Below are 12,500 nucleotides of genomic sequence, written 5' to 3' on the forward strand. Positions count from 1 at the left end.
TCGGACTGACAGGGAAAACTGTGGATTGACGGGGAAGATGATGAACTGACTGGACAAATGACGGATTCAGGGGGGAAACGAGGAATTAACAGGTAAGAAGACTAACTGACAGGGAAAAGGACGAATTGACAGGGGAAACCACGAATTGACAGTGAAAAACGACGAATTCACAGAAAAAAACGACGAACTAAAAAAGAAGTAGATGAATTAACAGAGAAGACGACGAATTGACGGGGAGAAACGACGAATTCACAGGAAAAGCGCAAAAAATAACGGAAGGCAAGTCGCGCGGCCCGTCTGTGCAACACAAGGAGAGGGACTGCTCTGTTTTCCTTTTTTTTTTTTTTTTTTTTTTTTTTTTTTTGTCTTGTTTACTTGTAAATGAAAGAAAAATGAGAGAGAGAGAAAAAAAAAAGTAAGAGTCAAAGTGTAGATGCACAAGAGAACAAAAGAGGGTTTTTACTGTATTCCTTTTTGACACTTGTTATTTGAAATATTGATGGGGTTTTATTGTTGTTGTTAATGTGAGCATTGTTTATGGTTATTATTTCATCGTTAGTAATAATATAGTTACTATTAATAATTGTTATTGTTTTGGAAAGATAATAGCTATTATTAATTGTTATTGTTATTGTTAATTGTTATTGTTTTAGAAACACAATTACTATTATTAATTGTTATTGTCAACTGTTATTGTTTTAGAAACATAATTGCTATTATTAATTATTATTGTTAATTGTTATTGTTTTAGAGAGGAAATATTTTAATGAACAGGTAAATAACCCCGCGGTCTCTATTAGTAAACAAAGAACAGCTGACTGCTTCCTCCTCCTCCCGATGTCGCTGCTGAGGGAGCTGCGAGGCATTTGACACGTCTGATTATATATATATATATATGTATATGTATATGTAGCATTTTAGGAAATCGAGGTGAGTGCTCCTGCTGGGAAGTACTACATGATAAGTTACAGGAAAGTCTGCTTACATAAGTCGAGAAGGATAAATATCGTAATAAGACAGGGATCATAATCTTTCGGAGAGAGTAATGATTCCAAGAAATAAGATCCAGGGATTGTGGACATGAGTCTAAAACCCTATAAAAGAAGAAGAGGAGTGCTTTTTGTTGGTCGTCTTCGAGCTGAGGCAATTGTAGTTCTCTTGGGGGGGAGGGGGGGTAATAGTAGGTCTCTTGTATATCTCGTGAAATTAGAAGAATTGCAGTTGTGAGTTTTTTTTAATTCAGACAGATTTACTTCTTATTATTTTCCTTTTTTTTAAGTGTATCTCCTGGTCATTTTTTTTGGAAAAAGTATGGGTGGCCATTTCGTATGAAACGTACACGTCATTTTCAACCTTCATTTCATCTGTAAACCACTATTTTTATGAGTTTCAGGTACTGACCGCCACCATCACAGCTATTACACATGCTTTTCAAATTTCAAAGATCCTCTGTTATTTCTCTTTAAAAGGGGGCTTTCCCCCCCTGTAACCCCATTTTTAGGGGGCTGTTACCCCCTTACCCCACCTGGGATAACAAATCATCACCTCGTATTCATGGCAAGCTAGAGTCAAGCTAAAAGCAAGAGAAATCCTCGCCAACATGAATGTCACATGACCACAGCCCAGCAGCCGCCTGATAGTTGTAAAAAGTAATAAACAAGATTTGAGTACCAACCACCACCATCACAGCCATTTCACGCTCATTTCCAATTTCAGGATTCCTCAGTTATTTCTAACGGGCTTTGCCCCCCTTACCCCCACCTGGGATAACAAGAGAAATTCTTGGTAAAGCGAAAGTAACATAACTGTGACCAAAACCTACCTGAGAATCGGAATGCGTAGTAAAGAATAAGAGATATTATTTACGTTATTATTCTTTTGCGGAGATAACACACAGAGAAAAAAGGGTTTAGATTGATTTATTTTATCGATATCCCGTATCAAAATAAGGTAAATACACCCGTACTAATGACAAAATTTGACCAATCTTTAAGGTATAGATTTTTTTTTTGTATATGGCAACACGACCTTCATATTCAGTATTCTTAATTTCTCATGGAAGGTAATAATTCTTTTGCTTTGAAATCATGTACTAATTTTCATAGATGAAAAACTATAGATTTGGTAATATATAATATATAGTCATGTGACTCATGATATACACCATATGGAATCTATAAACTAATAAAACTAAAGACACTGTTCTCTATGATATTTCTTACAGAAATTGAACTTTATTTGATGTATAAAAATACTATTCACAGCTGTTCGTCAGACCATCTATCATAGGTAGAGTGATAGGCCTCCATTTAATTGATATGCACTCCTTTAGAAAAAAACATTGATCAAATTAAAAAGATTCCTGGATGCTCAAGTCATCTGTAGATAATGACTCATGAAGACTATCCATAAATTGATTAGCCCAATCTTGTGTAAGAACACTTTTGTAATGGTTGTTATCTGGGGTTGTTGTGAAGTTTGACTATTTTAGGCTTGTGAGACTTGAGTGGCCATTTGTGAGGTCGTGCAGCATCAATTTGGTTATTTTAGTCAATGTTTGCTGCAGCCATTCCTGGTGGCTGTATTTACAAAAGTATAATAAAATAGAGATTTTAGTCAACTTTCAAAGTCTATATATCGGGAGACTGCAGTGTGTAAATTTTCTTAGTGAACCTTGAAGAATGTAGTTAAAACCACACAAGTTGCCTAGGCTCGGGCCAAAAACTCTGTTGTCAATTACATCTCGACCCCTTGGGTGCAGGGAGTTCAGTTCAATCATTGTTTTCCCTTTGTGACTACTACTTCATTAATTTCATGTATTTTTTTTATTAATGCAGCCGTATATAAGTTCTTATATACATTGTCTTTCATTTTTGGCAGAATCTTTGTTGCTCTCTTTATGATTGTATGTGTGAATACTTAGGTGTAGTTTTGGAATACTGTTATTTTGGGAAAACTAAGTAATCAAACACATTTATATTGATTCTCTACTGATAATCCTAGAATATTTTGTAGCCTTTATTATTACCTTGCTTTGTGTGTGTGTGTGTGTGTATGTGTCCATGTGTGCACTATTCTATGTATATGTGTGTGTGTGTGTGTGTGTGTGTGTGTGTGTGTGTGTGTGTGTGTGTGTGTGTGTGTGTGTGTGTGTGTGTGTGTGTGTGTCCATGCACGCACTGTTCTATGTATATGTGTATGTGTGTATGAATGTATTTTATTGGTTTGGTTTATATTGATCCATTTATATTCCTCCTAGATCCCAAGAAACTGCCAGCCATGGCCCTCAACCTCCTGCCCAACAATGCCATGACATTCACGGAAAACCAGCACGGAACGGCAGTCTTGGAAAAGTTGCGTAGCCAGCGCGAGTTGGTGAGGTGCTGTGATGTCATCCTGCACGTGGCCAGCAAGCAGTTCCAGGCACACCGCTGTGTTCTGGCTGCTTGCTCTCCCTATTTCGACTCCATATTCAAAGGTTGGATTCCTGGGGACTTGTTCTTGTTCCTTGATTACTTATGTATTATATATATATATATATATATATATATATATATATATATATATATATATATATATATATATATATAAATATAAATATAAATATAAATATAACATATATATACATATATATAAATATATACATATATATACATATATATTAATATATATACATATATATTAATATATTTATATATATATTATATATATATTATTTATATATATTAATATATACATATATATAATATAAAATAATATATATACATATATATACATATATACATATATATAATATATATAATAATATACATATATATACATATATATACATATATATACATATATATATATACATATATATAATATATATACATTATATATATAATATAATTTAATATATATATATATATATATATATATATATATATATATATATGAAGTGAAATGTCAAACAAAGAATGTTGATAATAAAGATAGTAATGATAAAGATCATAGTGATAATCGCAATAATGATAATTATAACAATAATGATAACAATGAAGTTTACTATAATGATGATGATAATGATAATGTGAATAAAATGATGAAGATACTAATGAAAATGATAACGATAAAAATAATGATAATAACAATAGTGACATCACAATGATATTGATAGTTATTATAATGAAATGCTAAGGACAAATGATGATAAAGATATTGATAGTAATATTAAAGATAATGATAATAATGAAAATAATCATCAGATTATAATATTGATGAAAATAATAACAATGATGATAAAGGTACCGCTATAATTATGGATATTTTTATGGTATTTTATCATCATTGTGTATAATTCATTAATTATGACTATTATATGTTAATTTTAAATCATGAAACAATTCTGATTGTTCATTTTTATTATGGATGGAATGAACGGCATTATAGTGTGGTTTTATTTTATGAAATATACAAGAGGCCTCATAATGTATAAACTGCAAAAGTATTACGAAGGGCTCTCTAAACCTTGACTCCCATGTTTATGTAGTTTTTTCGTAAGGGCACTTCAGGTCTAATTCTCTTTAACATGGGTAATTGCCACACGTAGTAATTTTACTTTGTTGTCCCCACTAACCCATGTGCATAAACATCAGTTATTGTATAAGGCTTTGCTTTGAGCTGCCTTTTCTTCTTCTTTATCAAGAACACCTCACATTGTGATTTTATATAAAATTACCAGTGATTTTTATGTAAGAGTGACTTTTTATATAAGAGTTGCTCCTTTTATAAAGAGTAGCTAAAGAGTCTAATTCTGATGCATGATATGACAGCCAGCAAGACAGTGAAGGAACAGTTGAACATCAGCTCTCAGGATCCAGAGGTGTTCCAGTGCCTCCTGACTTACATGTACACTGGAACAGTCGTGGTGGACAAGACCAACGTAGCCGAGCTCTTGCGGCTGGCAAATAAACTACTCATTGCTAAGCTGAAGGAACACTGTGCAGAATACTTAGACAGATACCTTGATGCAGCCAACTGTTTGACAGTGAGAGATATGGCAACTAAGTGAGTATGTTTCCCTTTAGAATAGCGAGTGAATACAGTTTTATAAGACTTAAGATATTCACAGTGTTTGAAACTAGTCAGAATGGTTAATATAAAGATATCTATAGATTCAACCCCCTAATGACAGTAATTTCACTGCCAGGCCATACTCTTTATTTTCACATCAGATCTCCATCTCTCTTTTGTTAAGTGTGCAACAATTTTGTGTGATGTGTTGGCATGTTGTACTAAGGTAGGACAAAGAGAGAGAGGAGCAGTAAATTAGGCCTTCAGAATTTGGAGTTATTGATTTTACTCAGCAGAAAATGATTCATGTTTACTGAGCAGCAGAGCAACCAAGTTTAGAATAGTTAGAATAGAGAAGGAGGGATGCAGCATATTGGTAAAGCAATTCAAAATACCAACTGAGATGAGAGAAGAGGAATGAGATAACCCAGGAGGACCCATAGCAAAGCCTCACTGAATTCTCCTCCCAGTTTTCTGTGTCTAACTAGACCTTGGTACTACATATTCAACAGTATTAGAACTTCATCAATCTTAAGGGGTGATTTCACACACTATTATTTCTGATGGTGTTTATTATCTTTTTTTCTTTCAGATTTAACCTTGAATCTTTAGAGAAGACAACTGGGGGTTTCATCAGCTCTAACCTGTCAGACATTATAGAAGGAGAGGAGGTCCTGGAACTCTCACACACACAACTTGAAGACTTCTTGAGGTGTCCGGTAAGGATGAATGGCAGAAACTTGAGTATCTCATAGGTCCATGATACATTTAGATTTTATGTTTTGAAGTTGCATTAGTTTAATGAAAACTTGAACTTCTTTTAAGCATGACGTTGTACTTAAGGATAAATATACTTGTATTCCCTTTGAGATAGTAGCCAGAGGGATGGAAATGAATGCGTGAGTGAGTGTAAGTTCTCCATTGCAGAGCTGGGCCCTTGATGAGGACCAGACCTTGCTCTTGGTGACACGCTGGGTTCACCACAACCCCAGCAGCAGAGAACGCAACCTGCGAAGTCTCCTCACCTGGGTCCAGTGGTGCCGCCTGAATCCTCAGACGGCTATCAAACTAATGCAGACACATCCCTTGTACTCCAACTCCAACTCACTTCTGGCTCTGTTCTTCTTGCTAGATGCCCTTAATGATAACCAGCTTCTTCCCTCAGATTTTCTTGCACCTTTCTACAAGTTAAAAGCAAAGTTCTGTCAGGTCAGATGATTTCTTCTTTATGTTTCTGTTTGATGTTCTTTGCAGTTATGTTAGTGCTTATGCAGCTATTTGTTATCATGTATTATTGCTTTGTGAGAACATGCATTTGGTAAATTATTTTGCAACCAGAATGAATGTAACAAACTGAAAAGTTTTGTATAAACCAGCTGTACAGTCATATTTTTAATGGTTTGTTTAAAAAGCTTTTCCTTAAATTTCCAGCCTTCTGATTCCATGGTTGACAATGAGAGCTTCCTTAGTCTGGCCATATCCACTGCAATTGACGGCCTCCAAGAAGATCAGCTGACAAGTAACAGACCACCTGACCCCTTAGTCACAAACACAGACTTCCCTTCCCACGCTGCCCATCCCTCACAAGCAATTCAGGAGGTTTCCTCAGACATGGAGGAAAATCAGGTTAATGCAGCGGCACTAGGAAACCATCATAAAATTACTGATTTCCATGTAAGTTCGAGGAGAGGCTGTGAGGAGCCGGAGGCAGAGCAATGTCCCCAGTACGAGTTGTGTCGTGTGGTGGGACACAGTGCAGAAGACATGCACATCAATCAGCCTAATGTTGTGTTTTCACACCCATCAACATCATCAACAATAGTTGGAACCCATGCACACATATCTGAGGATTCCATTGGTGAAACAACATCGGCTGAAGACATAAGCTTTTCCTGTGATAATCAGGGTCACTTTGGCCCACCTCATGCACGTACCATGACGCTGTGGCATCAAGAACCACAGTACACCAATGAGGAGTCCCTTTCCTCTGATTCTAGTCATATGTACCAAAGACAAGTTTATGAACAAGGCTTTACCATGAAGGTCTCAGACTCATATAATGCTAGAGTTAGTGCTCCACTGGTATATTCCAGCAGAGAAAATACACTGAAAAATATGTCATATTATGTAAGTAACTACAATCCTGAAGATGACTTAACAGTTTCTGATGATCAGAGCACACAATCATTCCAGTATGAGGAAAACATCAATCCAGGTTTGAACTGCTACCCATGTCGACCTCCAGAAGAAAAAGAAAACCAACATCTGATCCTTGAACCTCACCACAACCAAGAGAACTACACAAAATCTTACTATCAGGATGATTCTGCTAGTGCCCAGGACATCAGCTGCAACCAGCGGGAGTTATATTACAATGAGAATTCAACTGACACTCAGATATCCAACTGCCCACAAGACATGACAGTCCAGCACCAATTCTCACAGTGCCAAAAGATCAAGCAGGACCCCAGGGATGAGAAGCAGTTGATGGACATTGAGGACCAAGGTGACCCTGCCCTCCAGGACAGATTTCCGAATGAGGAACAGCATTATGATCACTACCTGAAAAGCATATCAGAGGAAAGGTTTCACAGAGCCCTCTCCAGGCCTAGTGAAGAATCTCTGGAAACCATTCGACTGAGGGACATAGTACCTCAGAACATGGTATCAGATATGAAACACGAGTCTTCAGAATGCAGCCTAGATGCAAGAAGTGTGATGAATGAGGGAGACCGAGGTCCATTATATAAGAACTGCATTGAAGAGAGAAACATGTTTAATGAGGCTGAAGGTTCTGGAGATAGAAGGAATTTAGAGACAGAGCTGCCTGAGGGCATCACTCCTGACAGCCTTCAACCTATAATTGCCCTTGATGCAGATGCTACCCCTCGCCAGGTCAAGTTTAAGATCAACAGAACTGTAAATTCAGCAACATCAGGTGGGCATTGTTTCTTTGAAGTTGCTGTAAATTTAGAATGTTCTCATTTTATATTTGTTAGTATGTGCTGTTCATTTTTACTGAATTACATACAGGATAACACATAAACAGATTTTTCAATAGTATGGCTTGATTACACTGTCTGTCTTTTGTCTCATTCTATAGGGAGTCTTTCAGGGTTCCTATCAAATGGAACCCAGGTCGTAACACCCCCAGAAGACTTGGCACACTCCAACAGGCTGGTCGTCAACACAGCTGACTTGCCACATTTTGACGGCGACGGCATAAACCCGGATGATCCAGAAGCGATAGTCCAAGAAGAAGAAACGGCTGTCATGGATAAGCAGGGTGAGGCCAGAGAGTGCCGAGAGGAAGGAACAGATGGGTCAGATGGGAACTTAACACAAGGCAAGGAGGCATGGAGGAGGACAAGTTCTCGGATCAAGCCAGTGGAGAAAGCAAAAGGTGGGTAAATGATGGCATTATAGGTTCATTTACATAACCAAAGAAAGGATTATTTTTGGTGACAGGATACATTTGAAGTACAGATTATATATATTATATCATGTTCTCTCTTTTCTACATTCATATTTGCTGTCTTTTTTCTGTAGGGGAGGATAAACCTGCAGCAACAGAGAGAGCATGTGAACTTTGCCAAGCAACTTTCCCTCGCATCAAGGATTACTATGTCCATATGAGGGGCCACTTTCCAGGCCCACCCCACCGCTGTGACACATGTGAGGATACACTGTATTGGAAAGAGTCCTTTAAGAAGTATATGTTTATTTTTAATGTAATTTTTGAGATGATAGTTGGAAATACAGGAAAAACAACAACCAGTTTTTAAAATTATTTTATGATTGATCAATTCAGCTTTGGATTCAATGTAAAGGTACTCATTCACTCACTTGAATGCCCTTGGGCTTTTAGGAAAAAGAAAGGACTGGTATATGATTTATCTAAAACATGATACAGAATATTATATGTAGAAAACAAAATATCTCATTTGATTGATTTAAGGAATGTGATATAACATATCATTTGATTGATTTAAGGAATATGATATAACATAAGTGATATTCTTAACCCAATGTCAGTGGGTTTATGTACTGTCTTTTAAACTTTTATTACATTGGGCATGGCATTGTAATCCTGCCACCTGTTGATATTGTGTTAATAGACAAAAGGCCAGTTAAATTGTAGGTAATACTGGGTATAGCTTGAGCAGCAAAGGGCTATGGGGCTGCCTGTGAAAACTATGTCTGACAACATATTTGACATCCCTGATTTACAGGTTTATTTGCAAATTTTGCTTTTCATTACTTTGTGTCATAGCTAATTGTATGGTTTCCTTCTGTATGTCAGTTGTCCCATTTTTATTCTTTCTTTCTTTTTTTTTTACTTTGTTTTATTAATCTACATGTATAGAAACACTCCGCAAGGGAACAAACCAGAATAACTGTTATCACCCTCACAGGTGAAGCATCTTTCAAGCGCATTTATCACCTGTTGGACCATCGGCTAACGCACCAGGAGACCAAGACCCACAAATGCCCACACTGTCCCTTCAGCTCCCACAAAAAGTTCAACTTGACGGAACACATGGCACTCCACTCCAAGAGCAGGAAGTACAAGTGTAAATATTTGTAATACTTTCTTTATGCTTATTTGTGAGTGAGTGATAGTGAGAGGCTAATAATCAACTGGGGAAAAGACAAATGCTATGGTTATATATATATATATATATATATATATATATATATATATATATATATATATATATATATATATATATATATATATATAAAACCATAGAGAAAATTATTCCTACTTACAGGATTATAGTGAATGATAAACTTTTAAATCAGGTACTTTCATTTTGTTAATGTAGGTACTTAATGTTCTTACCACAAATAGAAGTGATCAGCAAATAACAAAGAATTGCAGTTATTAAAAAGAAACATATGGACAAGGAAAATAGTTGCTAATAGCAATACTTTGCAGTAATTGGAATTTTAAAAAAGGTTGTTAAAATGCTTGGTCGTTCCTTCTCTAAGAAAGTGAGGCTTGGATAATTAATGAATATACAAAGAAATATTTTGAAGCTATAGAAACATGGTTTTACAATATGATCCTGAGAATTTCTTTTTCTCACTTCGATTTGTGGGTTATGTTCATTCATAGGGATAGTTTAGCTACTGTGCTGGCCTCAATGCAGAGGTTATGTCCCTGAACTGATACACATTTGATGTTAGGAAGGACATCCCATCAGGCCAAAACACCACAAAGTCCTCAGGTGTGAAATCAGATCACCAACTCCGAAGATACTTTGGAGAAACAAAGAACAGAAGATAAAAGAGCTAGGGCTCACAACAAAAATAATTGTTCTTAGTTGACTTACTAATTAAAAAGACAAGTTTCTTTTGGTTGCATTTGATAAGATTCCATTTACAGAAATAATTTCCAACATTAGGGGCTGACATGGTCCTTGATGAATAATAGGAAGGTGATAAGATAGCTAACAATGGAAGAGAGTGAGAGGGAAAAGTGTGAATGCATATTATCGATATAAAGGAAGGTCTTTGCTGCAAAATAACAACATTTTCTTGTATATTTTAGGCAAGACCTGTGGTGATACATTCTCTCGACTTCAAATCTTGAAGGTGCACGAGACAAAGCATACCAACGAGCGACCATTCCTGTGTGAGACGTGTGGATGGTCAGGCAAGACTAAAAATGCTCTCATTGTACACACTAAAATACACACAGGTATGGCATTATACTATTTTGATTTGCTGTCATTGTTTGTATGTATGTGTATCGGATATCTCCTATGCTTCTACATAGAGGACAGATATGTACAACTGGAGTTCAGGTATTAATTCCATTGTTTGGTGTCTGTGCAGGTGAACTCCTCAGATGCCAGTTCCAAGACTGCAGTTACACAACAGCCAAAAAGTCACACCTGAAGGAACACATGCAAGGACATTCCAAAAGCAGGCCGTTTGTGTGCAACACATGCGGCCGCAACTTCATTACCAACAGTCACCTCCGTCGGCATATGAAGCTGCACCTGCCCGAGAAACCCTTCAAGTGCCCGCAGTGCGACTACTGCTCAGCCAGGCAGGATAGGGTCAAGGTAGGATAACTAGGTGTCGGTCCAGTTTTCTTTCATGTTGTGTGCCTAATCATCAGCTTCTTTTTCTTCTCTCTAATCTCATTCTCATTCTTCTTCTCGATTTCCTTTTCTTTTTCCTTGTCCTTTGCTCCCTCCTCCTCCTCGTGACACCTGTTTGTCACTCCTTGTGACACCTCGTCGGTCCTTGTGAGACCTGCTCATCAGTCCTTATGACACCTGTTGATCACTCCTTGTGACACCTGCTTGTCACTCCTTATGGCACCTGCTGGTCACTCCTTATGACACCTGCTTGTCACTCCTTATGACACCTGCACATCACTTTATGACACCTGCTTGTCACTCTGTGACATCTCATTGCTTTTATGACACTTGCTCATCACATCTCCTTACCACATCTCTTCACACTTGCTTATCAAACCTGTGCATCACACCTTACCACATCTCTTCACCTTTTTCACGCCTTTTTTCACACTTGTTCATCACTCCTAACCACAGCTGTTCTTCACAACTGTTCATCACACCTCTTCCTCACACCAGGTTCACATCAAGAAGAAACATACCCCGAAGGAGATGGCGAAGGCCCCAGCACGCAAGCGGCAGGCCAAGAAGAAGAATTCTACCCTCCACGCAAACAACCAAAACACCGAGGAGGCCCACAAGGTCATCACCAGTAATGCTGACTGTTCGCAGGTATATATTCCTTGTAGTCTATGGTAGTTGCTTGTAGGTCATAGTTGTCTCTTGTATCTGATTGTAGTTTTTGTCGTACCTTATAAATACATGTAGTTTACTGTAGTTTCTCATAACCCACAAGAGGTCCTCATAGTTTGGTATTTCCTTTTAGATCACTGTATGTCATGTATGTTTACTGTAATTCCTTGTAGTTCATAATAGGCTATTGCATTCCTTGTAGTTCACTGAAGTTTATAGTAATTCATGATAGTCTGTGCAAGTTCCTTGTAGTTCATTGTAGTTCACTGGAAATCCTTGTCCTTTAGGTGATTCATAGTAGTTCCTTGTAGTTCACTATTCAGTGCAATTCCTTTAGCTTCTATGATTCATTTAGTCAAGTAATTTGAAGATTTTATTATCTAATTTTATACTTTTGATTTGATGAGTATTTCCTGATTTATTATTATTTTTATTCTCTCAAAAAAAAAAAAAAAAAAGTGTATTTAAACTGTATACTAGGACTTAATTTTAAGCATAGAATAATGATAATAATGTATGGGAAGTGTATTGTTTTTATTAGTAAGACTAGTGTTATTTTTTCATTCTATTTACTCTTTACTTTGTTTTATGTCTTTATTTATTTATTTACTTATTTGTTATTTACACAAGTATTTCACATATTCCTTTTCCTTCTTA

At 36.6% G+C, this 12,500-nt stretch overlaps 2 protein-coding genes across 3 annotated transcripts in view; one reads left to right on the forward strand and one right to left on the reverse strand.

The window, feature by feature from the left end:
- The window catches only part of LOC119573369, an 18,333-nt gene extending 17,815 nt beyond the window's left edge, over window positions 1-518 (reverse strand). The window contains exon 1 of one of the 2 annotated variants that reach the window (XM_037920583.1): window positions 1-518. This exon is cut by the window's left edge and continues 1,397 nt beyond it. The gene's annotated coding sequence lies outside the window, so the exon portion shown is untranslated. The other variant, XM_037920585.1, reaches the window with a different exon arrangement.
- A 292-nt stretch (window positions 519-810) lies between these two features.
- Window positions 811-12,500, forward strand: part of LOC119573371 — a 12,098-nt gene continuing 408 nt past the window's right edge. The window contains exons 1-12 of the mRNA XM_037920587.1: window positions 811-930; window positions 3,260-3,478; window positions 4,815-5,049; window positions 5,648-5,774; window positions 5,983-6,264; window positions 6,487-7,993; window positions 8,159-8,458; window positions 8,605-8,730; window positions 9,471-9,629; window positions 10,613-10,762; window positions 10,900-11,132; window positions 11,670-11,822. Of these exons, the coding sequence (XP_037776515.1) occupies window positions 3,280-3,478; window positions 4,815-5,049; window positions 5,648-5,774; window positions 5,983-6,264; window positions 6,487-7,993; window positions 8,159-8,458; window positions 8,605-8,730; window positions 9,471-9,629; window positions 10,613-10,762; window positions 10,900-11,132; window positions 11,670-11,822 (3,471 nt within the window). The 5' untranslated portion in view covers window positions 811-930; window positions 3,260-3,279. The remainder of the gene's footprint in view (window positions 931-3,259; window positions 3,479-4,814; window positions 5,050-5,647; window positions 5,775-5,982; window positions 6,265-6,486; window positions 7,994-8,158; window positions 8,459-8,604; window positions 8,731-9,470; window positions 9,630-10,612; window positions 10,763-10,899; window positions 11,133-11,669; window positions 11,823-12,500) is intronic.

This window comes from Penaeus monodon, chromosome 5 (assembly GCF_015228065.2).
Source record: "Penaeus monodon isolate SGIC_2016 chromosome 5, NSTDA_Pmon_1, whole genome shotgun sequence".
NCBI classification, from domain to species: Eukaryota; Metazoa; Arthropoda; class Malacostraca; order Decapoda; family Penaeidae; genus Penaeus; species Penaeus monodon.